This window comes from Choristoneura fumiferana, chromosome 4, assembly GCF_025370935.1.
Source record: "Choristoneura fumiferana chromosome 4, NRCan_CFum_1, whole genome shotgun sequence".
NCBI classification, from domain to species: domain Eukaryota; kingdom Metazoa; phylum Arthropoda; class Insecta; order Lepidoptera; family Tortricidae; genus Choristoneura; species Choristoneura fumiferana.
In genome coordinates, this window is record NC_133475.1 from 12,606,742 (window position 1) to 12,631,184 (window position 24,443).

A 24,443-nucleotide genomic window follows, 5' to 3' on the forward strand; every position below is an offset into this window, starting at 1 on the left:
AATCCTTCAGTGCGCGAAGTCGCTGCCAGGGGCCGATTGCTCCACCTCGTGAAACGGACCTCGGTGTTACAACTGCGGGGAACGAGGACACATGCAATCTGGCTGCCGAAAAGACATTGGAGGCGACGAGACTCGGACCAAATGGAGAGGCCAGCAAACTCTGGTAGTCCAGAGCCGCGCAGGGAAACGAGTAAAAGCCAGGACTATGGGACGAGTGCTGGCTGGTGGTCAAAATGTCCCAGTTATGATCTCCCAGGCGAACAACGGAACAGTCTGGCTGTCAAAGGAGAAATTGGTGGAGTACCATGTCACCTTACTATCGGACACCGGAGCTTCTCGGACTGTTGATCAGTTCTCGACTGCTAAAACACCTGATCAGAGATCATCTAGTCGACCAATGCATCCTTTCAGCTGCAAACGGCTACCGGCCAGAACATTTCCGTCCAAGGGAGCAAGAAGTGTCAGTAAAGATTGGAGAAAAAGAAGTACTGGCACAAAGTCATCATTGCTGACATCGTAGACGACTGTATTATTGGTCTAGATTTTATGAGGAAGTACGAATGTAAGATCGACTTAAAAGGCGGCGTGCCTGAAATTTGGGGCTTATGAAGTTCCTATGGAGGGTGAAGTGGGTGGACATGTCTTCTGCGCTAGAAGGACTACACTTCAACCGAGATCGCAAGCCTAGTTCCAGTGAAGTTGCCATATGGTATGAGACAAGGATCTCATTCCTGCGTGTTAATAGAGAAAATAGCTGGCAGTAAGCCGTGGATACCAGCTCGCACAGTGGTAATGACGTCATCTGCAGCATTTATAAGGGTTCTTAATTTAAGTGACACTCAACACGTCCTAAGTAAAGGAACCCTTATGGGACATGCGAGGCAATCTCTTGGATACGGAGTTGCCATGGGCAAGCGAGAACAAGTTGCAAGAAGAAGTTGTGGATATTGGAAAATTATTTGAAAACTGCGAGAATGATCTCACGGAGGAAAACTTCTAAAGGCGCGTAATCTACTAAAGCGCTATAGGAGTGTCTTCTCTGCACATGACAGTGATATCGGGAGAACTGGAGTAGTGCAGCACGAGATCGACACTGGAGATGTCATGCCTATTCGACAGCGACCTCGGCGAGTTCCAGTAGCTCGAGAAAAAGAAGTCGAAGACATGATCAAGGAAATGAGGAGGGACAAAGTAATAGAACCGTCGACCAGCCCTTGGTGTTCTCCAGTAGTCTTGGTGAAAAAGAAGGATGGAACTATGAGATTTTGCGTTGACTATCGTAGACTCAACGACGTGACTAAGAAGGACAGTTATCCATTGCCGAGGATAGACGACACTTTGGACACTTTAAACGGCATGAAATGGTTTTCCACCTTGGATTTGAAAAGTGGATACTGGCAAGTGGAAATCAAGGACAAAGATAAAGAGAAAACAGCCTTCTCAACTGGTAAAGGACTTTGGCAGTTTAATGTTATGCCGTTTGGTTGTGCAATGCACCGGCAACTTTTGAGAGGTTAATGGAGCAAATACTTGCCGGCCTCCTGGGTGATACTTGCCTAGTGTATCTGGATGACATCATAATTGTAGGTAAAAATTTCGATGACCACCTTAAGAAACTGGAGCAAGTTTTGTCCAAGTTGCGTGACGCAAATTAAAACTAAGTCCGAAGAAATGCTCATTCTTCAAGCGTAAGGTTAACTACTTGGGACATGTAATTTCATCAGAAGGCATCCAGACAGACCCTGAGAAGATAAGTGCAGTTAAGGACTGGCCACACCGAAAGACAAGACAGCAGTGCGTGCCTTTTTAGGACTTTGCTCGTACTATCGCCGATTTGTGAAGAACTTCTCGGATATAGCAAAGCCTTTGCACCAGCTGACGGAAGAGAAACGACCATTTAATTGGATGAACAGTGTGCAGCAGCCTTCTCAGATCTCAAACAGAGACTTTGTGAAACACCTATTTTGGAATATCCCGACCCGGATAACGGAGTTTTGTGACACTGATGCAAGCAATACGGGCATCGGAGGAGTCTTGTCACAAAACAAAGGAGATCAGGAAGTTGTGATAGCCTATTTCAGTAAATCGTTATCGAAACCGAGAGAAATTACTGCGTAACTCGGAGAGAATTGCTGGCAGTCGTTAAAACTTTGCAGCATTTCAGCAAATATTTGCTTGGACGCAAGTTCCGAATCAGGACTGACCATGCTGCTTAAAGTGGTTGTTAGAGTTCAAGAACCCGGGTCAGGTGGCACGCTGGATCGAACAACTGCAGGAATATGACTTTTCCATCGAGCATCGAAGTGGAAAGTCACATGGAAATGCAGATGCCCTCTCCGAAGGCCTTGTCCGGATGACTGCAAACACTGTTTAAGACAAGAGGATAAGGACTGCGTGAAGATGTGAGGACCGACACTGTTAGCGAAGAGTGGAGTGACGCTGTCATGCAAGAAGCACAACAGGAAGATCGTGACATAAAACCCATTTACGACTGGATTAACGGTGGAATGCCCAAACCAAAGTGGTGTGAAGTAGCTCCGATGAGTACAGTGACCAAGAGCTACTGGGCGCAATGGGAAAGTCTGATTATGCACAATGGCGTGCTGTGTAGGAAATGGGAGTCAGCGAACGGAAAGGATGCTCACCTTCAAGTGGTCGTACCAAGAAAGAGAGTTAGCGATGTTTCAAGATCCTTTCATGATGGCATTTCCGGCGGGCATCTAGGAGTAAAAAGGACTCTGATGAAGATTCGACAACGCTTTTACTGGATACACTGTCGTGAAGATGTGGAAGACTGGTGTAGGAAGTGTACTAGCTGCTCGTCGGTCAAGGGCCACATACACGCAGTAGAGGTGCGCTTAAAGTTTATAATGTGGGGGCACCTTGGGAAAGAATTGCTTTGGACGTCGCAGGCCGTTCCCGAGCTCTGACCGCGGAAACAAGTACATCCTTGTGGTCATGGACTATTTCACCAAATGGCCTGAAGTGTTTGCCATTCCAAATCAAGAGGCAGTCACAATAGCGGAAACTGTAGTGGCTGAAGTATTTTGTCGGTATGGAGTACCTCTTGAGATCCACAGCGATCAGGAAGAAATTTTGATCTCTGGTGTTTCAGGAGACTTGCCGAGTCATGGGGATTCATAAAACTCGGACTACGTCCTATCATCCACAGTCAGACGGGATGGTCGAGAGGTTCAATCAGACTCTGGAACGACATTTGGCCAAGTGGTTGACAGCCATCAAAAAGATTGGGACAGGCATATTCCACTCTTTTTAATGTCATATCGGACCGCAGTTCACGAAAGCACGGCCGTGACACCTGCGTGTGCTAATTTGGAAGAGAATTGCGTTTACCTGCTGATCTACTGACCGGACGACCTCCAGATGCACCAAAGACGATTTCAGAATATGCAAGTGAACTGCGAAACCGATTGATGGTGTTCACAATCATGTTCGTGAACACGGACTGCAGGCCAGCGAAAAGATGAAGACCAGATATGACCGGAAGTCTAACCAGACGAGATTTGAGGAAGGATCGTTGGTGTGGCTACATAACCCTATGCGAAAAAAAAGGGAAAGTCCCCGAAATTATCACCGAGTTGGAAGGGCCGTACAAAGTAGTCACTAGGATCAACGATGTCACGTACCGGATACAGCGTAACGCGCGTAGCCCCTGTAAGATTGTTCATGTTGATCGGTTGGCCAAATACCATGGATCTAATGATGCTCGGGACGAGCATGTCTTAGGAGGGGCAGTGTTACGGCGGTGGGTTAGGTGGAAACTTTGATCGTGCTTTTCGACCCATTGGAGGCGTTTTCAGTAGGCTGGAATACGGTTTCAGGCCGTTTCAGAGGATGCTCTATCACATATTAGTTTATCAAAATTTCACCCAAGTTGCGTCGTTTTCAGGCGCCTGAAACATGTTTTCAGTCCGTTTCAGGCCACCCTCTATCCGATGACGCCATAACCTGAAAACCGTTTTCAGGCGTTTTCAGGGCCCCTTATGGGCCTTTGAAGTACATTTCAGTATATGGCGAAATTTTCCAATAGGAGTGAAAGAGATAGCACGATTAGAAGAGACAGCTATACTGAGAACATTCGAGAAGGTGTGTGTGACAAGGATAGCCTATATGTGTGAGAGAAACAGACTGATGATCCTGTTTCCGGAATATTTCTAGTAACTGTGTGAGAGAGATAGCACATGAAAGAGACAGACACTCTACTCGTTTCCGGAACATCGAGATGTAGGTATGACGTCCTAGCTGGACTGTTCTCGAACTTTGTGGACCGATTCACCGGGGTATATAAGCCGGGTGAGGTTGCGGCGGAGGACAGTTTCGAATGCGATACCGAGCGATAAACATCGAAGAGAATCAAAGCGACTTGTAAGCGAGTTTTAGAGTGCGAAATTACTGTGAACTGTTTTTTAAGTGTTTTGTAAAGTTAAGTAACAGTGTGAAAATAAATCCTACTCTTATTCATCGGTGTTAAAAGTGCTTTTCAATCACGAACCCACCCCACGAAACGTAACATATTTTTAAGGCAGTCGGGTTTTTTGATTTTATAATATTTAATTACATAACTACTTGTAATCGTTCCAGTCGTTAAATTGCACCGTCTATCAGCGCGCTCATCAAAAACGACAAATTATTTAATGGTCTGGAAAGCCATGCCCGCTCTATATTCCACTTCGATGCCTAAATGTCGCAAAGGCGTGCTATTAGATGGTACCTTTATAGCAACTACTAAGAGATACATACAGTGGATGCTGTTTTGCAATACTGAGTCAACTCACTGTCATTTTGCAATACAATGTCAACTGCAAAAAATATTTTCTAAGGGTTGATATTGTATTGCAGAATTAATCAGGGTTAACACACTATTGCACAACAGCATCCAGTTTTGATTTACGACCGCCTTTAGCTATTTGTATCGAGCAGGTAGTTGGTGGATCGTATCTACTTACATTTCATTCCAATGAATAGAGAAAATGCAAAGGACTTTTATTAATACAGCGAACATGGAATGAAAGATATTTACGCTCTACCTCTATTAAGATTTCCATAGCTAGTATTATATTATAAGCTAGCTCTCTCATCTATACGCTACATCCATAATACGAGTTTTTGAGCGGTGCTCAATGTTTTTAATCCAGTCTGTTTTTGGACACCAGGAATACTTAATTCCATGCTCCCTGTACCCAACAGTGGGACGTAGGCTGGGATGATGATAATGGTGGAAAGAAACGGATGCTCTTACGTCTTACCCTGAATTAAGATAAGTAGTGTGTGTCAAGTCCTCCTTGCTGGGCGTCCGGGTGAGCGGACGCGGGTGCGCGAGCGGCGCGGGCGGCGGCCAGGCGCCGGGCGCGCAGCAGTCGTCCTCGGCCGCCGCCAGCCGGTACGGGTACAGCGGCCGCGCCGCGCCGCCGCACCGCACTACCACGCCGCACGCTGTGTACCGCGATCTGGAAGTAAAACTACAGATAGTACGTAGGTAGGTTGCTGTGGCGAAGGGTTCTTAGAACCCTATTCCCATCGGCTTGCACAATATTTACAAAATAGGGCATACAGGATTTGTGAAATGTATGTAAGCGATCTTTGCTTCGGCTTTACCACGGATATATCTGATGCCACGCCACTGTAGGTATTTATGCTCGATATTTTTATGGTACGGTTTTAAGGTGTATTAAATATGATTTTAATCTAAACTTTGTTTTCACGCCCGTAATAACAGACTTTGAAAGACATACCTAAGAACCTCACGCAACAGTGCGCCATCTAGTGAGACAAAAAACGATAGCCCTCATTCAATGGTGCGTGTGAAGTTCCCAATCCGCACTGGGCTCGCGTGGGAACTATGGCCCCATTTACACAAAAGCGTGAAAAAAAAAATAACAAAAAATTGAACCGACTACAAAAAACCATGAAAATATCTTTGTACCAGTCTGAAGTCGGTGCTTCAGCACGAGCCAACTGGAGTGATTGAAGACCAATATATACTTAGTGTGTCGGTGAGGTAGGCGACTATCTATATAGGTCCACTCCAGCTGGCTCGTGCTGAGGCACCGACTTTAGATTGGTAGAATATTATTTTCATGGTTTTTTGTAGTCGGTTAAATTTTGTAATGAAAGGCAACAGATATTCGTCTTATGTGAATGATACCGTCTTGAGGTACGGCGTCTGAAAGAAAAGAAAGAAAGAAAGAAAGAAAGAAATAATTTATTTATAACAGCAATGACACATAATAAGTAACAATAACAATAGCCTCTTCTCTCTCCTCGTCTCTCTTCGTCTGCTTCGACTTTGCAACGTACAGCAGCGTGACGTGATTGATATTTTAGATATGACTGAGCGAACTCACTCCATGTGTACTTACCTACTTACTCAAGCGATCTAGAACAAGCTTAAAGGTGTACTTAGTAGGTAGGTAGGTAAGTACTGTGTGAAAAATAAATGAGAATATTTAATATTCCAAGCTACCAAGGCATGAAATTTAAAAGATACATTGTCACTGAGCGTGTCGCAAATAAAAATATCATTGTGGGTAAAGGTTTGTGCCCAGCAGTAAGTAGGTACTAAGAAAGTAGGTGAATAGGTTAGAGACGATGAGATGATGATGATTTTTCACACTGCTGACGCGTGCTACGAAGCGTAGGTACCTACTTGAGCTTTTTTTAAAACAAGTATGTATCATAAGCGGTTCGACCTATGGCCCTCAAGCAGAGGGCCGTGGGTTCGAGGCAGTTCGAGCCCAGGCACGCACTTGTCAGTTTTTCGGAATTTATATGCAAAATTGCATTCGAAATTTACCACGAGCTTTACGGTGAAGGCAAACATTGTGAGGAAAGCTGCACGCACATAGGTAGGTACCTGCGAAGAAATTCAGTAGTAGGTATATAGGTACGCGCGAAGTTCATAATCCGCACTGGGCCCGCTTGGAACTACGGTCACAGAATATATAATAACGGTTCAAGCTCTCATATTCTGAGAGGAGGCCTGTGGGCTGTATCTCTAAACGTTTATGTCGAGATTATAATAATAATAATACAATATTTACTCAATAAGACAAAATTACACAAGAGAGGTAAAACAATTACGAATGAAAAACTTAGGTTTTACATTGCACAATTCAACAAGTTGAATCCTGACTCACAAACTACGCAAGGTACCTACGGTCAAGGAGTTTAATTCATTGGCCACGCATGGAACCATTTCACAGTAAACGTCATAGTGATATCGCATTAATTAACAAGGAAAGTCGTAATAACTTTTCCTTTGAAAAGGTTCCATGGTGGCCCATGAATTAAACTCCTTGACAGTACATTGTAGTTAGAAATAATTAAAACTAGAAAAGTCTATACTTAATTAGCGTTACCGGGTGTACTCGACTGCACTGAAAGGACAAGGCATGTAAAAAAATAACAAAAAATGGAACCAACTAGTACAAGAATCTTGAAAATATTTTTCTAGGTACCTACTAGCTCGAAGTTCCACTCCTGCTAGCACCGGCCTCAGCACGAGCCAGCAGGAGTGGAACAATAGTCGCCTACCTCATCTACATACTATGGGCTTCAATCCCTCCTGCTGGGTCGTGCTGAGTCACAGACTTCGATCTAGTAGGTGCCTAGAAATATATTTTTAAGGTTTTTGTAGTCGGTTCCATTTTTTATTATATTTTTTTAATCGGTTTTACTTTTTGTTATTTTTTTTTATTTTTTTCTCACTTTTTAGTAATTCGCAGCCAAAGTACATCTCACAAAGATTCCATTAAGACCAAACACGGCTTAGTTACATTGTTTTATAACAGAGTTCCTACCTTCCGGCTTCAGCATCAGATCAGTTCGAAAAAATTATTAACTTAAAGTTACTTCTTAGTCGCTTATCTAAGTATATGAACCATGATCATTTATAGACGCGCGAGCATTGTTTAGTTTTGACGAGTTCCATTGGCCATCTACGGCCTTTTTCATCAGGTCCAGTTTTATACCAAATGATACTTTCTGAATGTAAATGCTTATCTTAATTCTAAAAATGCCAAAATCGCCATAGGTGATTGAGGTTGCCCTTGATTTCCCTAGGATCCCATCATCAGATCTTGACTTGATGACAATGGGACCACCTCAGAAGAGTTATCTTTTGAATAAATAAAGAATTATGAAAATCAGTCCACAATTGACTGAGTATCGGTGAACAGTGAACATACATAAAAATAATAGAAAAATACAAACAATGGAACGTAGAACCTCCTCCTTTTTTGAAGTCAGTTAAAAAATAGAATGGAAGAGAACACACTGCTATCGCTTGAAATCAAGTCACGTACGCAACGTATTTAACGTTTTTTGAGAACGAGACTAGCTGTCAGAATGCCGAACACCTGCTTCTGGAATTTAGGTTTTTACAAGAGGTGATTCTTATCTAATCCTTTATTTAATTTACATTTTTTTTTATTGTGTAGCTTTTTTTTACATTTATATTTATTTGTATTGTATATTAATTTTTTTCATCAGCCAAATCATGATATAAAACAACAAATATTGCAAGTTACAATATCACTTTAACAATGAAAAAAATACAATGCGTATTTATCGCAAATAGGGTTGCCAGGCGTCCGGATGAAGCCGGACATAGTTGGGCTTTTTCAATGCTTGTCTGGCCAAATTAAACGGTGTCCGGCCTGTCCGGTTTTTGTTAGGCTTTTTACAACTGACCAGTGACTATAAGTTCATAAAAATAAAAACGATAGTAACCGTAGACATTACTAGGTACAAAGTTTTTGTCATAAAGGTTTATACTCAGACACAAAATCCCAATTAATGTTATAAATGCAAAAGTAACTCAGTCTGTCTGTCTGTGTGTCGGTCTGCCTGCCAATTACTTCTTCACGCTTAAACTACTGAACCGATTAAGATCAAATTTGGTATAGAGTTTATAACTCTGGGAAGTACATAGGCTACCATTAAAAACGAAAAAAAAAATATTTTTTTACGCGTTCGAAGCTTCGGGCATAAGCTAGTCCTTAATAGGGCATAAGTAGTTAAAATAATGGAAGCTACTATACAGTGCTTTAAACAATATAATACATAAACTACAATATAAATAAATAAACTACTATATATATGACCATAATACATATAATATATAAGCATATTAAACAATTACTTTTAAAAGTCGCTGCACTAATGTTGTTCAGTATGACGAGTACGATCTATGTTTTAATTATTTGCTCTTATTACAGGCCACACCTGGTATAAATGGACAAAAAAATAATCCTTACGACAAAGCTGTTCAACAAGCAATCCCCGCGATTGTACGTACCGACCAAGTTCATATATGTAGAGTTCATATTCATTTAGAAACATTACGCATCTGTCTGTGACAAACACGTTATACGAGCATGTAGGTATTTATTCTCGTTGCAGCCGCGCGTTGTCTTGTAAAACACGTAATATTTCTGGCTTCGGGCTCCCTATGCTTCTTTCGACGACACATTATTCATAAATCATAAATAAATCTGACACGATTTTTTTACCGTTTTCTCGATATTCCATTTATAAGACGTTTCCATTCTATGGTGAAATAGAATGAGGATCGAATATATTTACGGTCGAGGGGTTTAACGAGGGTCAAGATAAAACTACAATAAATAAAGTAGGTATTGTCACGGTGCAGACGTTATTAGCTCTTGCCGCTAGATGGCGTTAAAGTCAGTCAAAGTCAAAATATCTTTATTCAATTTAGGCTATAACAAGCACTTATTAATGTCATAAAAAATCTACCACCGGTTCGGAAAAACCTCTGCTGAGAAGAATCCGGCAAGAAACTCAACGAGGTATATATATATATATATTTTTTTAAAACAGATTTACAGTATTATTAAATGATATGTATACATCACAAGTATTTAACACAACTTTATTTTTAACACAGTAGGTTCGCTATTTGAAGGGATCGCTAATGCGGATCGGAATTATTTCCAAATATCCCTGTCCATGATATAATCATTAACTTTATAATACGCCTTTGATATTAATGTCTTCTTGACAATGGATCTGAATTTTGTATTCGTTTCATTTATAATATTTTTTGGAATTTTATTATAAAAACGTATGCAATATCCCAGAAAAGACTTTTTGGTTTTAGCCAGTCTGTAAGATGGTTAGTAGCGCATTCTATTAAAAATATTTTATTTCTTATATTTAATTAAATGCGATTGCGCAGCTGTTTTTTTTAATGTACAAATTGAAAATTTTCTCCTTTCAATTTTGTATAAACTACCATAGATTCAAATTCCATATTGTCTCTGGTATTTTTATCAATAAGAGGGTAAGCTAGCTAAAATTGTTGAATTTGGACGGTGGTTGTTATCTTAATAGCTGATATTGTTATTGTGTCAAAATTTTGCTTAAATAGACGTACACAGCCAGATTTTGACATTCTGCAAAAATCAGAAAACAACAAATACGCCTTCCAAAACTATTTATCCATATTTTTAATTTAAATTGAGTGAAACTCTGCCCAAATTTGGGCGGCACAGTACGGTCTGGGACTGAACCCCTCACCGTTTTTCACCAACACCTGCACGGCTGCCTGGAATCGAAGCCCCTGTCCTTCCGCTATTGAAAGGACTGCTGCTGCTTGCTGGCCCTGGAGCCCCTACTGCCTCCAGCCTTTGTCCAGTACCGGCGACCTGCGCTTCGGACTCTAGTCCAGGGAAGCCTCTCCAAAAGAAACGCATTCCAACTTAACTCTTCCGTATCCGCGACCCTCGAGTTTTTTTATTTTTTTTTTATTCTGTCAGAAAGCCTTAGGGGCTAAATAAACGTCTAAAACCTAAATTCGTTTTACTCAAATTGAACCCCTAGGGTCTCACTGCTCTACCCTGACAGTGGCGCCCAACGTGGGGCAGAGTTTCACTCAATTTAAATTAAAAATATGGATAAATAGTTTTGGAAGGCGTATTTGTTGTTTTCTGATTTTTGCAGAATGTCAAAATCTGGCTGTGTACTTTTTTTTTTTTTTTTTTTTTTTTAATTCGTCCGTTCGGACAGGCTAAAGTCAGGGACCATATCGCCTCGTCATCAGTTAATACTTATAATTTATTTCAACTTCTATATATTATTTCCATGTCAATTAAATAAAATTTCTTCAATATTTTTCTTTCCCAACGTTGTCATATCCAATAAAACTTCTTCAGTATTTCTTTCAATGTTGTCATATCCAATTAAACTTCATTAGTATTCTTTCTATATTGTCTTATCCAGTTAAACTTCTTCAGTGTTTGCTTTCTATGTTGTCACATCCAATAAAACTTCTTCAGTTATAGTCAAGTCCGGTGTATAAATATTCAATCCAGAAAATACAAGATAATTATTTAAAACTTCTATGTAACCTACATAGATGATCCTTTAAAAATCCCTGTAAGGAAATAGTCTGACAGCTCTGATTTGACGCCTGTCAGTTGATTTACCAATTACTTAAACTAACCTACACTACACTGAAACGATAGAAAATTAGGAATATACAAAGAATGAAGCAATATTATAACTTTGTACATTAATGAGACAAATTATATTTCTTTTACTGTTGATACAATGAAGTTGTACAGTGGTTCATATGTAGAATGATTCTTTAACAGCTCTTGAACAGAGAGCGGGACCAGATGTGGTTCTCCGTAAATGCGGATTAATTCGTCCATCAGCACAAGGCGCTGAATGCCGAAAGACGAACAATGATAAACTATATGATCTATAGTTTGATCCTCATTTGACTGACACAATTCACAACGAGGATCACTTATAATTTTCATACGATGCAAATGATGATTGAGGCGAAAATGACCTAACCTAAGACGACAGATTGTGCTGTAAAAGCTTATATTACGATAGATATTACCTTTACGTAACCAAGATACAGATTGTAAGTTTACATTTAAGGCAGCATACCAAGAACCCTTGTTTTCTACTTGCACAACATGATCCCATTTTTTTTCCACTGAACATACATTCTTTGTTTCAGTATTGGAATAGCATCAGTATATGGGAGTAGGACATCAAAACTAACATCAATAGATGGAGGAGAGTTTGCAATTGACTGAGCCAAGAAATCTACATTTTCATTACCAGATACGCCTATATGTGAAGGAGTCCACATGAATTCGATAACAAATTTGTTTTTTATGTGAAGCTCAGACCAAAGATCTTTAATTAGGAAAATTAAATAATTTGTATTAGATTTTACTTTATTATTTTTTATAGCTTTTAATACACTCATACTATCACTGACAATTACCCATTTACATGCCTCTTTTTGCCTTGATATGTGCTTCAGTGCACAAAGAATAGCGAATGCCTCAGCTGTGAAAATACTAGCATGTTTGTCTATTTTGAAACCAAGACCCATTTTGTTTTCGGAGTTGTATATAGCTGAAGATACACTAGACTCATTCTTTGATCCATCTGTATAAATGAATTTAAAACCATTCCATGAAGCTAATTTCTCATATACTTGTTCCTTTCTGGAGAGACCATTATCAATCACAACATTTATAGGACTAAATTTACTTTCATAAGGCCCATCGAAACAAGGTAAGTGGTTATTGCTTTTATGTATACTAATTTGATTTAAAAAACTGCTAAATTCAGATAGGCCCTGCAAAACATAAAAAGATTTTTGGAAAGGCAATAGATTAATATTCAAGAGTTCTTTTAAAAGGTGGTTGTCATATTCAGCATGTAGTTTTACAACAAATCTTTCCTTCAAATATGCAAGTCTTATTGTTACTGGAGGGAGATTACACTCTACTTGTAATGAAACAATAGGAGTGGTTTTAAATGCTCCAGTCACAACGCGCATGCACTTATTTTGAATTTTTTCTAAACTCTCTATAATTTTATGGTCTGAAGCAAAACACATAAACCCATATTCAAAATGACTGCGAACTAAAGATTTATAAAGCATAAGTAATATTTTGGGGTCAGCCCCCCATTTTGTACCACGCAATGACTTAAGGATATTAAAAGCTTTATTGGCTTTGACTTCTAAATGCTCAGCATATTTTTTCCAGGATAAATTGTGACAAAATATGACACCCAAAAACTTGGTATCTGTGACTATTGGCAGAGGTGTATTATTATACAATAAAGAGGGCAAAGTAGCTTTAGATTTTAGACCAAAAACGACAACTTTAGACTTCGATGGATTAACTGCGAGATTTAAATAAGAGAGGTAATTATGGAGTTTTGTTAATGCTAAGTTTAAGTTATTTATTATTGTGTTAGAATTATTTCCAGATAAATATACAACAAGGTCATCGGCAAATTGTAAATTTTTGATATTAGGACCCATTACCAAATTTAAGCGACGTATATACAGAATGAAGATCAGAGGGGATAAAATTCCACCCTGACAAACTCCTATGGAAGATAGTCGAGGACCAAACAATTCACCATCATATTTCACAAACACTTTTCTACAAGATAGAAATTTTTGAATCCACTGTACAACTTTAAGTGGAATACATATATTTAACAGTTCTGTACATAAAATATCAATATTTACATTGTTAAAAGCACCAGTAATATCAAAAAACACTGAAATAAGTTTGTTGTTATTTTTGATGCTTTTCAGTATATCTAAATGAAACAAAGATATGCTTTCACGTGCTGAACGACCTCTACGAAAACCATACTGATTGTTTGGAAGCAATCCATTATGTTCTACATAATATTCAAGACGCTGCTTAAGTAATTGTTCAAAGACTTTTCCTGCGCATGATGTCAATGTTATAGGACGATAAGAGTCTGGATTAAACCTAGGTTTGTCAGATTTTAATATAGGAATGATGCAATCAGTTGTCCATTCAGGTGGTATGTCGTTTTTTGTCCAAAGTGCATTGTAAATATTTAGTAAAATAATCAGACAACTCTCTGGCAGTTTCTTGAACATCATATATGGAATTCCATCTAAACCAAACGAAGTATCCCTGCGTGAATATATTGCAGATTTCAATTCTTCAAGGGTAAATAAGTTTATGAGATAATCATTGTGCGGGCTGGAAGGGGATTCAAGAGACAAACTACTTACATTTTCCACACTATCAGGAGTATATTTTTGCAAGAAATCTAGAATCCATTCATGATTACTATTAGAGTGTCGAGGAACATAAGTTTTATTGAATTTGCGCATGAAGCGCCAAATTACTGACAATGGAGTAAACCGATTAAAAGAAGTGCAAAGATCAGCCCAAGAATTTTGTCTTTCTGTTTTAATAACAAGTTTTTTCTTAGCTTGGAGTTTCTTAAATTCTAGGTAATTTTCTAAAGTAAAATTTTGTTTAAAATTGATGTACGCCTGTTTGGAGTTTTGAACAGCTGTGGAACATTTATCATTCCACCATGGAAGATTAGATTTTTTCTTAGATTTTCTAACAGTACAAAAACGATTAGGACTATTTGTCATGGGACTGGGACCTTTATGATTCGGTATGGACTCTGTGACAGCACACATTAGGATATTCGTGAACAAATTGTAGGCCTCAAGAGGCGTGTAAGAGTCGAACTGAAAGTTATTTAACTTACACTCCACCTTCTCGGCATACATTTGCCAATTCACCATTTTAAAATTGGGGTGAGTGGGCAAATGTACTCCATTTACGTTATTATTTACAAAATTATTTACATTGTTATTTAGAACCAAATTGATTATTCCAGGTAGATGATAACTACCCAGAGGATCGTCGTGAACTGACCAAGTACAAAGAGGAGCCAACGATGGAGAAACTATGGCTAGATCCAACGCATTAGGACGCCAAGTCATAGAGCCCACAGTAGTGGGTGTACCATCATTTAAAAGTACCAGAAAATTATCATCAACAACATCTAACACAGTACGACCACGTGATGAAGTAGAACAACAACCCCAAGACGTGTGATGAGCATTAAAGTCTCCTGCGATTATCATGGGTTCGGGTATAGATTTAATGAAATTTTCAAATTTTGTTTTTTCAAAAACTGGGTTGCAATTTGTAGGGCTATAAAAGCTTACTATACTAATTTGTTTACTATTAACAGATATTTGTATACAAATATTTTGAAGAGAGTCATCAAAAAATGTGTTAATTTTGTTATATGCAATACTATTATGTATCAGAATACATACACCATTATGTTTGTTACCACAATCATTGCGCTCTATGTTAAACCCAGGGACCTTTAGCCTCAGATGAGGCTTTAACCAGGTTTCGCAAATGATCGCAATATCTATATATTCTTGATATAAAAAGTTTGTAAATTCGTGCCTATTGTGGAGTATACTCTGAGCGTTCCAATGTACGATTTTGAGGGCGTTCATTATGCTTTAGATTGAGCGTTCCCTCTTATCGTACCTTGGAACGCTGCACGTATTGTTTCTGTATTTATAGGCGATTCGTTTTTATTAGCTACTAGCTTTATGATCACTTGCGTGATCATATTTAAAAATGATTGAGATTTAAGCATATTCTCTAAGTAGGTTTCAGCTGTCCTAGCAGCTAGTTGGGGGAAAGACTTTTCATTAAATAGATCGGCATAGGCTGCAGTTCGGGATTTGATTTTGTTTTCTTCTATTTTGTTTTTTTTAATAGGACAAGACGCGGAAATTGCAATATGTTTACCCTTGCAGTTGGCGCAAACTGGATTTTGTTTGTCGGCGCCACAGGCCTTATAATTGTGATTTTCGGAACAGATAGAACAAACCTCATTATTTTTGCAAAATTTAGCAATATGTCCAAACTGTTGGCACTTTAAGCATTGCTTAACTGGAGGACATATTGCGTCACCTCGTGTCTCCATGAGTCCAGGTACACGTACTCAGGCAGCTGGGTAGAGGCAAACGTTACTGCGACAGTCTGCGTGGGAATATACGCGACCTCGCCCCCATCTGCCCTCACCCTGCGCATGAATCGCCGCACCTGGATGACGTTTCGTGAGCTGCCGATCATTGCGAATATATTTTTATTCGATAAACCAACTGGGACAGATTTTACAACTCCAGTAATTTCTGTGTCTGCTGCGGGGATTGAGGCGTTAAGCCCCAATTCGTCTAGGAATTTATTGTGACCTAAAAACGTGTTGGCATTGTTTGACAAATCGAATGTTATAGCCACTTTATATTTATTCATAGGCCTCAGATGTAGCACTCCCGATATGGCGTATTTTCTTATGGCCTGGGACAAGTTTACTTTATCGCCATCCGAAAACGGCTTGTCGGCGCATTGGTGTGAGAGGAACACAACGAAGTCTCGCCTCTGTGAATTTTCTGGATATTTACGAGAATAATTTGTTACCTTGTACGGCCTGTACTTATCTGCATCGTTTTCATAATCGGAGTCCTCGGCGGAGGACCCTCTGTCTTCAGCACCTTCTTTTTTTTTCCGTTTTTTAGATTTCTCCCGTCCCATTATAGCTTATGTAATATTTACACACTTATCCGTAAGTATGTACAGATATTTACACCTAAAAATATACAATATATACAGAATTATTAATAATTATAAATATTTCTTTTGGAAATTCGCGCCTTTCCCTCTCCAAGGTTCCCGCCTTTCTCTCTGGCTGTGTACGTCTATTTAAGCAAAATTTTGACACAATAACAATATCAGCTGTTAAGAAAACAACCACCGTCCAAATTCAACAATTTTAGCTAGCTTACCCTCTTATTGATAAAAATAGCAGAGACAATATGGAATTTGAATCTATGGTAGTTTGTATAAAATTAAAAGGAGAAAATTTTCAATTTGTACATTAAAAAAAACAGCTGCGCAATCGCATTTAATTAAATATAAGAAATAAAATATTTTTAATAGAATGCGCTACTAACGCCATCTAGCGGCAAGAGCTAATAACGTTTGCACCGTGACAGTATATCAAGTTTAACACATTTGACCGTGTCAAATATAATTAAGTTTTGTATTGTAGGTTTAACCTACTTTAAAAGAAAAGCACTTTGCTTGTCTTCAGTCTATGAAAAACACAATGAACGTTGGTCGATAAAGCAGTATACTATTTCTGTTTGTTATTTTTATTGGCTACTTGTCAAGTCGTAATAAGACGGGAAATGAGCTTTTGTATTCGCTTCGGTGGAGTAATATTATCTATTGTAGACTCCCGTTTCACTGATTTCAATTTATTATTTGCTGATATACATACCTAGCAGAACTTTGCGCTGAAATTCTGAAATTTAATACCTACCTACCAACTTAAGAATTCCATTTTTTCAAAAACAGCTAAGTAAACTTTGATGGATAATCTCATTCGTAATTTAAGAAAATGTCTAAAGTTTTTCAATATCTCTAAAATTTCTTGAATTATGACTGACTGATTCAACTCAATTAAAACCGTACAAAATACCTTACTTAATTTTACCTCTACAGGCCGACGTTTCATAAAGTTGTGCCCCTGGCCCACCTAATTTTCGTCAGTAATCCATTTAGGTAATGTTCACAAACCGCACGGCACCGGCAACTCAGGGCTATTACCTTCCCACTTGCCCTGCTAATAGATAGCTCTACTAAGTGAAATACAATACCGAGGAAACCCCACGAATGATTGGTGAGAACATTTACGTATTGATACAGGTGAGGTGAGTAAGGATTCCCTTACATATTTAAAGACTTTCTTGGAGCTTAACAAACGCTCCCGCCGCACAAGATGCTTGCGCCGTAGCTCTGAAGCGCACTGAATCAAGTCTAAAGGAACAAGATCAAATAAGTTGTTTACAGCTGTTAGGGAGTCAAGCTAGGAGGAAGCTTGCTTTGTAGTTCCACAAATTGCAATTGCTATATAGGTTTCAACTAACTTATGAGATTAAGGCAAACTATGACCATACTGTGTGACAAGCGCAGATACCTACTTAATTAGTAACGTGAAAGCCATTCCGGGTAGGTATGTAAAACTTACAGATTTAACATGTTTCGGTTGCTAAATGTGGCCCTCAAAAGGAACAACGATCAGACAGGTACCCTAATGTATATTTACTTAGGTACCACACCAGCAGTGAAATAATATTGATTAGTATCTGCATATTTCTAAGTTTTACTATCTTTACTAGAAACATCAAAAGTAGATAAAATAAGGGAAAATCTTCAACCCATTTCCAACCCATGTGAAGCATTTATCATTGGACATGTTTTCGAAATGGGACCGCCTCCGACCACAACTAAAATCGTTCGGGGCTGTCCCTAGGGACGCTGAACTGCCGTGAACGCATTTTCGAGTTTAATCATAAGGAACAGGGAGAAAAATAAAAAATAACAAGATCAATATCAAATTACGTTAAAGGAGTGATTGTACGTCCCAACAGAAACCGTCAATTTTCACATTTAGGGATGTGATCATAATAATCAATGGGTACAATTGATGAAGCTGTTAATTGCCTGTTTCAGCGCGTTCATTAAGCTCGAGTTCGATTAATGTTGTATGTACTGTTTCCCAACGCCTGCAATAGGCCCCCAATTTGGAATATCTGTAGTGTAGATACATTTTACTAGGTCAAAACATTCATCTAAGTTGATTAATAACCTGTAACCAACTTAGAAAAGTTAGTAAACTTCCGATGTTGCTATTATTTCAAAGTTCAGTAAGTCAAAAAGCTGAACCGATTTTAATGAAACAAAAATAAGAACCACCGCAAGGAAACTCGCTTTCACGTAAAAAACAGCATGGAAATCAGTCGATCCGTTTGAGAGGTACGATGCCACAGACAGACAGACATTGCCGTCACGCTTATTAAACCTCTCTTTTTACATAGGGTTTTAAAAAAGGAACTGAGGTAAGGGATGCGAATGTATGTAATTTCGTAATAGGTAGGTCTATACCTTTAAGCCCGTAAAGGGAAACTTTATATTTAGGCTATTATTGCCTATAAATAATAATGAGGTAAACCTACTCATTTTTTTCTAAATTCGAGTAAGTAGGCACCGTTGTGGTTTAATAAAACCAGAACTGCAATTTTGTGAATTTTCAAATTTGAACTTCTATAGTAAACATTAGAAGCGGTAAAAAGATAAAATGGTAACAAATCTATAGTAATACTAATACTGGCAACTCGCCTCGTTTTTGGCCAACGGTATAGTACATTGTGTCTTAAGGGCGTAAATAAGGAATTACGAACGAGAGTCTATTAGAAGCCCGAAAGTCGAAGACTGAGGGCTTTAATGAGTCGATGTTCGTAATTCTAAAACCGCCCGTGCGACATAAAATGTTTTCATCACATTTGCGAGTAAATTTTATATTTCTAAAAGAAAAATATAATTGTTCCAAATATTGGCGATACCTTAGGCTGCGCTCTTGCAGCGCCGCCCTCCCCCTCCCCCTCCCTCAGCATGTGCCTGAGCCGCGTGTGCATGTGGTCCTGCTGCTACGCCATGCGCAGCAGTGCGCGCATCGCCATCAGTACGGGCATTGACTCATTTACCGACCTTGGGCTTCATGACAAGAAAATTTGTTCGCGCAATGTCTCATTTACCGACCACGGGTTTCATGACAAGCACATTAAGGTCGAGGGTTTTATTTGGGGGTTGCAAGCAAGGTAGCCTGCATGTTACGACACTGTTTACGAGCAAGTGTCATGAAAAAAAATAAAACTTGTACTGTTTTGTAGATTGTAGACAATAGTTCATTACATAGATAACATTCCTCTAACATTTTATAATAACGGAGTGTTTCGTTAGGCGTTCCGTTCAGCTGGCAGTTGAAATAAACCGTAGGTACTTTGTATAAATATAACTACTGCTAACAGTACAGTCAACGTCATAAATAAGTGGTCATTTCTGTACTTTGTCGCTTTCAGTCGATACACAATTTCGTATGGCTTTTCAAACATGACGTTAAAGTGACAAGGTACAAAAGTGATCACTTATTTATGACGTTGACTGTACATCATTAAGCTCGATACCCAATGATGACGCATTTTAGAGTATATCATAAAGTCTGAAAGTATCGGTTGAACTGATAACATCGACCGTTAACTAGGTAGCTCCATAAACTTTTGCCACTTTCTGTGACGGAAATACTTAGTTATCAACCTAAAACTCATCTCGTTTAAATTCTAAGCAACTTAAGTTACGATGCGGTTCGCGAAACAAAAGCTGAAGTTCCTGTTGTGAATGGCTGGGAGATACTTGTGTCGTCGCAACTTGCCAACGACTGTCTGCCGGTGCACCGGGGGCTAGTTCAGGAAAGATAATCTCGGAATTTACGACACGAATTGTTGTATCTGATGGTCAAATAACAAGAACAAGAGTTTTTGTACTTATTCTATTTTGAATGTAATCATACTTATGTAGCCATGGCAGTTTTTGCAGTCGGAAGATTCATAAGTAAATTAGCTACCCTTTAAAACCACGAAACAATCTATATCGTTGACCATCAAACAATGACGTCGGTGCTACGAATCCTAATCTTAATTGACTATTTGGGTTAGAGGACCTAAGTATAGCTGTTAATCCGAGTTTTAATTTGAGGAAGTTGTTCCAAGAAATCTTTTTGCCGTTTCGTCACCTCATTACAGGAGATGCAAATATTTGTAATTTTTCACTGTGCCACCTCTGGCAGCGCACAAAGTTGCGGCTAAGAGTTTACTTTCCGCAGAGACACTGTGTCTACTTCCCAACTCTAAGAATATTAATGTTAAAGTTAAGAACGCGGCGCGGGTGTCGAGGAAATCAGAGGGCAACTCTGTCGGTAGACAAGTCTTTACCAACTTATAATTAATTTACACTTGTTATTGGTCTGCAGTCGGATTTATAACGAGCCAGGCCTGGCACTTCAATCAAAACTGATCAAAAAAACTGATTACAACGGGAAAAGTCAAAGTTAATTTTAAATGGCCGCGTAACCTGAGGCGAGTAGGTAATTACAGAACAACTCGCCAAAATCAACTTGATGGCTAAATAAATAAAACAATTGAGCTGGGCTCTCGATATAAAATGGTATATGTTCAGTAACTTCTTATTCGTCTGAAGAGAGATAGCAAGTTTTTTTCAGCGGACACCGAGCTGCGTCCAGGACGTGTCAATATAACATTGTAAAGGTGCGGACTGGGATATAGAGCGCTATTGTATGTAGGCGTAAGATTCGCACGTCGCTACACAGTAATCTAGAAGCTAGCAAGGGCGTTACCTGGTTGTGTCGAACTTGTATTGTGGCCGCTTCATAAACAAGAGCCGCGGTAGGATGTGGATGAACACGCGCTTCACCCACGGCGCCATCCGGTGCGTCTGTGGCGACCGGAAGTGCACATTGAGCACCACCACCGTCACGCATATACTGCGAACAATACACTCCAATTAAGAGACCAATTACCTATCTAAGGCATAGTAGGTACCTATAGCACGTAAAAGAAAGATGCCTCGGCCTAAGATTTATCCATCCAAATCATTTAATAATGTATGTTCAATGGTTCAGTCACTTTTGACAGTGCGAGTATCTAAATGTTACGATCTTTTTAGTGATTAATTATCCTACTGTTAGTTTGAAGCACTTTTTGGTCAAATCGACTGAAATAATCAAGACAATTCTTTCGTATTGTTGCCAATTATAAATGTTAGCTCAAACAATTTTTCAAAAACGTTTAGGCTGCAATAGTTAAAATTCAAGTTTATTTCTGCTTTAACCGCATGAGGTAGAGAAAATCCTTTACTGTTTTTTTAACAGCCTAATTAACGAGCTTCACTGACAAAATAAATATAAATATTAGTTTCAATTACTTATTTCAGTCGCTTTGACCAAAAAATTGCTTCAAAGTCGCTGTTGATTTCATAAGTGATTATGTTAAATAAATATGTCATAAAATAGATAGGTCTTAAGACAATGCGTATGGTTTTTATTATTTATTAACATCATTTGTCGCCCCACCATGTAGGTAGGCATGTAAATATGATCAAACTGCTAAGTACGAATTATAGCCGCGTAATAGTTACATAGTAATGAGATACATTAATTTCGTTTTGCCCGGAAAACAAGGATTCCAGTCGTTCTCATTAAAAATATTAATGACTCCCGATTCTCGCCTTCGTGTAATAAAAGCTTCGTGTTACATTTTATGCAACACACTTAATGCGTACATAAAATCCGCAAGGGAGATTTCTTCGACATTTTGCGTTAAAACTGTATCTGTGTCGTATCGTATCTTGACTGAGCACGAGCACACCAGTTGTGTTAAATGACTAGAACGCAAAACTTTAACTAAACGGGTTAATAACAATCGAGAAACGTTGGTATCTCCAAATATTTACATTAATTTCCACGATGTTATTGTATAAACATACCGAAATCAAATCTCTGCGAGCAAACAGAGCCAGTTTAGGTGTTGTTTGTCTTAATGGGGTGTAAACGGTATATTAGTTAGGAGTGTGTGATAGTTTGAGACGCACATATAGGTACGTAAAGAGCTGGAAGACAGCAATTAATCAAGATTTATTGGGCGAAGTTAATGGCGGGCGGGGGTGGGGCGGGAAGCGCCGCGGAAGGGGCTCACGAGTGTGCGCGCGGCTCGTCACTAAGTCAGTGAGCGGCTGCTGGGAGACCCTAACTCAGCAACTCCATAAACCCTTCTCATTCTGTTGTTCTGGGGTCTCAAATACATACCTATTACACAACAATTAAAACAGGACGTACCCATAGCCGGCATAAATTTAGTTCCAAGAAATAAAAGTTAACCTCCACGTTCAAATCAAGATGTAATTTCATCAACAGTAATTTATTGAAGTTAAAATTTTGTTGAAAACAGAATCTTAATTTAAGTACAGGTTAATCATGCTGCGGCTTTTGAACTAAAAGGGAACCGAGATGCTTTTTTTCTTCATCTTAATCTAGTGACGCAAAAATGTAATCTAAGCATTTGTTTTATTAATCCCGCTGAGCTGAGTATCACATATTACCCTCCGTGTTTCTTTTTTGTAGGCCGGGGAGACATTTATTATACTAACGCAGATTTAATTTGAAATATAATTATATTTAACAACACTCTAATATAATAAAAACCGGCCAAGAGCGTGTCGGACACGCCCAAGATAGGGTTCCGTAGCCATTACGAAAAAATGAAGTAATATTAAAAGTTAGTCTTAAAATTACCAGAAAAAGTGCGTATCTTCATGGCACTTACGTCCTTTTGTTGAGAAGCGCAGTTTTTCGGAAATAACTCAAAAACGGTATATCCGATCATGTTGAAACCCATTTTCGTTGAAAGTATTTATTAAGCTTTACCATATTTTTTACATATCTTTTGGACAAACGGTTTACAAGATAGAGGCGGTTTACAAGACACAATTTTTGCTACTTTGGGAGCGATTATTTCCGGAAATCTTCACTTAATCAAAAAAGTTTTTGAGAAACCTTACTATTTCTTCAAAAGAGCTGTCTAACTAAGTATGTGTCACACGTTGATGCGAGTTAAAAAAAAAAATTTTTTTTAACTCGCGTCAACATTTAATCAAAAAAGTTTTTGAGAAACCTTACTATCTCTTCAAAAGAGCTGTCTAACTAAGTATGTGCCACACGTTGATACGAGTTAAAAAAATTTTTTTTTCAATTTCTGCTAATTACGTGTACCTATGGAGTGCCCCCCCTATAAATATTTATTTTTGTAATTTAATTTAACTTTGACAAGACATCTGTACTCCAAATTTCATTGATATACATCTTGTATTTCGAGTAAAATGCCTTACGGACGGACGGACTTGACGAAACTATAAGGGTTCCGTTTTTTCCATTTTGGCTCCGTAACCCTAAAAAATACTGTGTTCTTTAAACAAATCTATCAATAGTTAAAAATACAAAATAGTGTATATTATTATTTTTATCGAGGGACTATAATAATAAATGAGGGACTAATATATATACCCGAGGTGGTTAGCCACCCGAGCTTCAGCGACGGTGTCTATTTATCCGAGGGTTTATATTGACTTTTAGTCTCAAGGTGAAAACTCTATTTTTCACTTCGATTGCGAGTAAACGCTTTCTGTGAATGCGTTTCTTATTCCTCCAAACCATAAAACTTTCATAGGTTTTTAAATAAATCTTTTATAGATTTCGGCGGCCAAAGATTATCAATAAGGTATGTCTTTTGCTCTTTGCTCGACATCATAATTTTCACTATCACTTGACGACATTGTGAGAACAATCAATTTATTTTTATCGTTTATGATTTACGCTCTACAACAATTTCAAAGTTTTCGCGGTAAGTATTTTTTCCAACCAGACACAGATAGGTATAACAAAATTGCATCGGCGAAATGGTCCATACACAAGCTGGAATAAATAGAATGGCGCCACCTTCTATGCGGAAAAAGCATAGAACTAAGACCACGTAAACTAAGTAAGAACGTAACATTTTTGTCATGAAAATGGTCAACACACAATCTTATTTTAAGAGTATTCCAAAAACTAAGCAAGTACTGGCTGTT

General features: G+C 38.6%; 1 protein-coding gene, 1 long non-coding RNA gene and 1 pseudogene across 5 annotated transcripts in view; 1 reads left to right on the forward strand and 2 right to left on the reverse strand.

Annotated features, from left to right (window-relative positions):
- Nucleotides 1–24,443, reverse strand: part of LOC141427485 (acetylcholine receptor subunit alpha-like) — a 113,326-nt gene that overhangs the window by 31,035 nt on the left and 57,848 nt on the right. For all 3 annotated transcript variants that reach the window (XM_074086990.1, XM_074086989.1, XM_074086988.1), the window contains 2 exons: nt 21,160–21,306; nt 5,268–5,468 (listed from right to left, as the gene is read on the reverse strand). In XM_074086990.1, the coding sequence (XP_073943091.1) occupies nt 5,268–5,468; nt 21,160–21,306 (348 nt within the window). The remainder of the gene's footprint in view (nt 1–5,267; nt 5,469–21,159; nt 21,307–24,443) is intronic.
- On the forward strand, nt 11,413–14,093 carry LOC141427491 (uncharacterized). 2 transcript variants are annotated; one of them, XR_012451325.1, is made up of 3 exons: nt 11,413–11,920; nt 12,020–13,228; nt 13,631–14,093. It is a non-coding gene; the product is annotated as an uncharacterized lncRNA (long non-coding RNA). The 2 variants fall into 2 exon arrangements; XR_012451326.1 differs by having other exon boundaries at nt 12,020–12,588; nt 13,068–14,093.
- Nucleotides 14,713–16,579, reverse strand: LOC141427489 (uncharacterized; annotated as a pseudogene).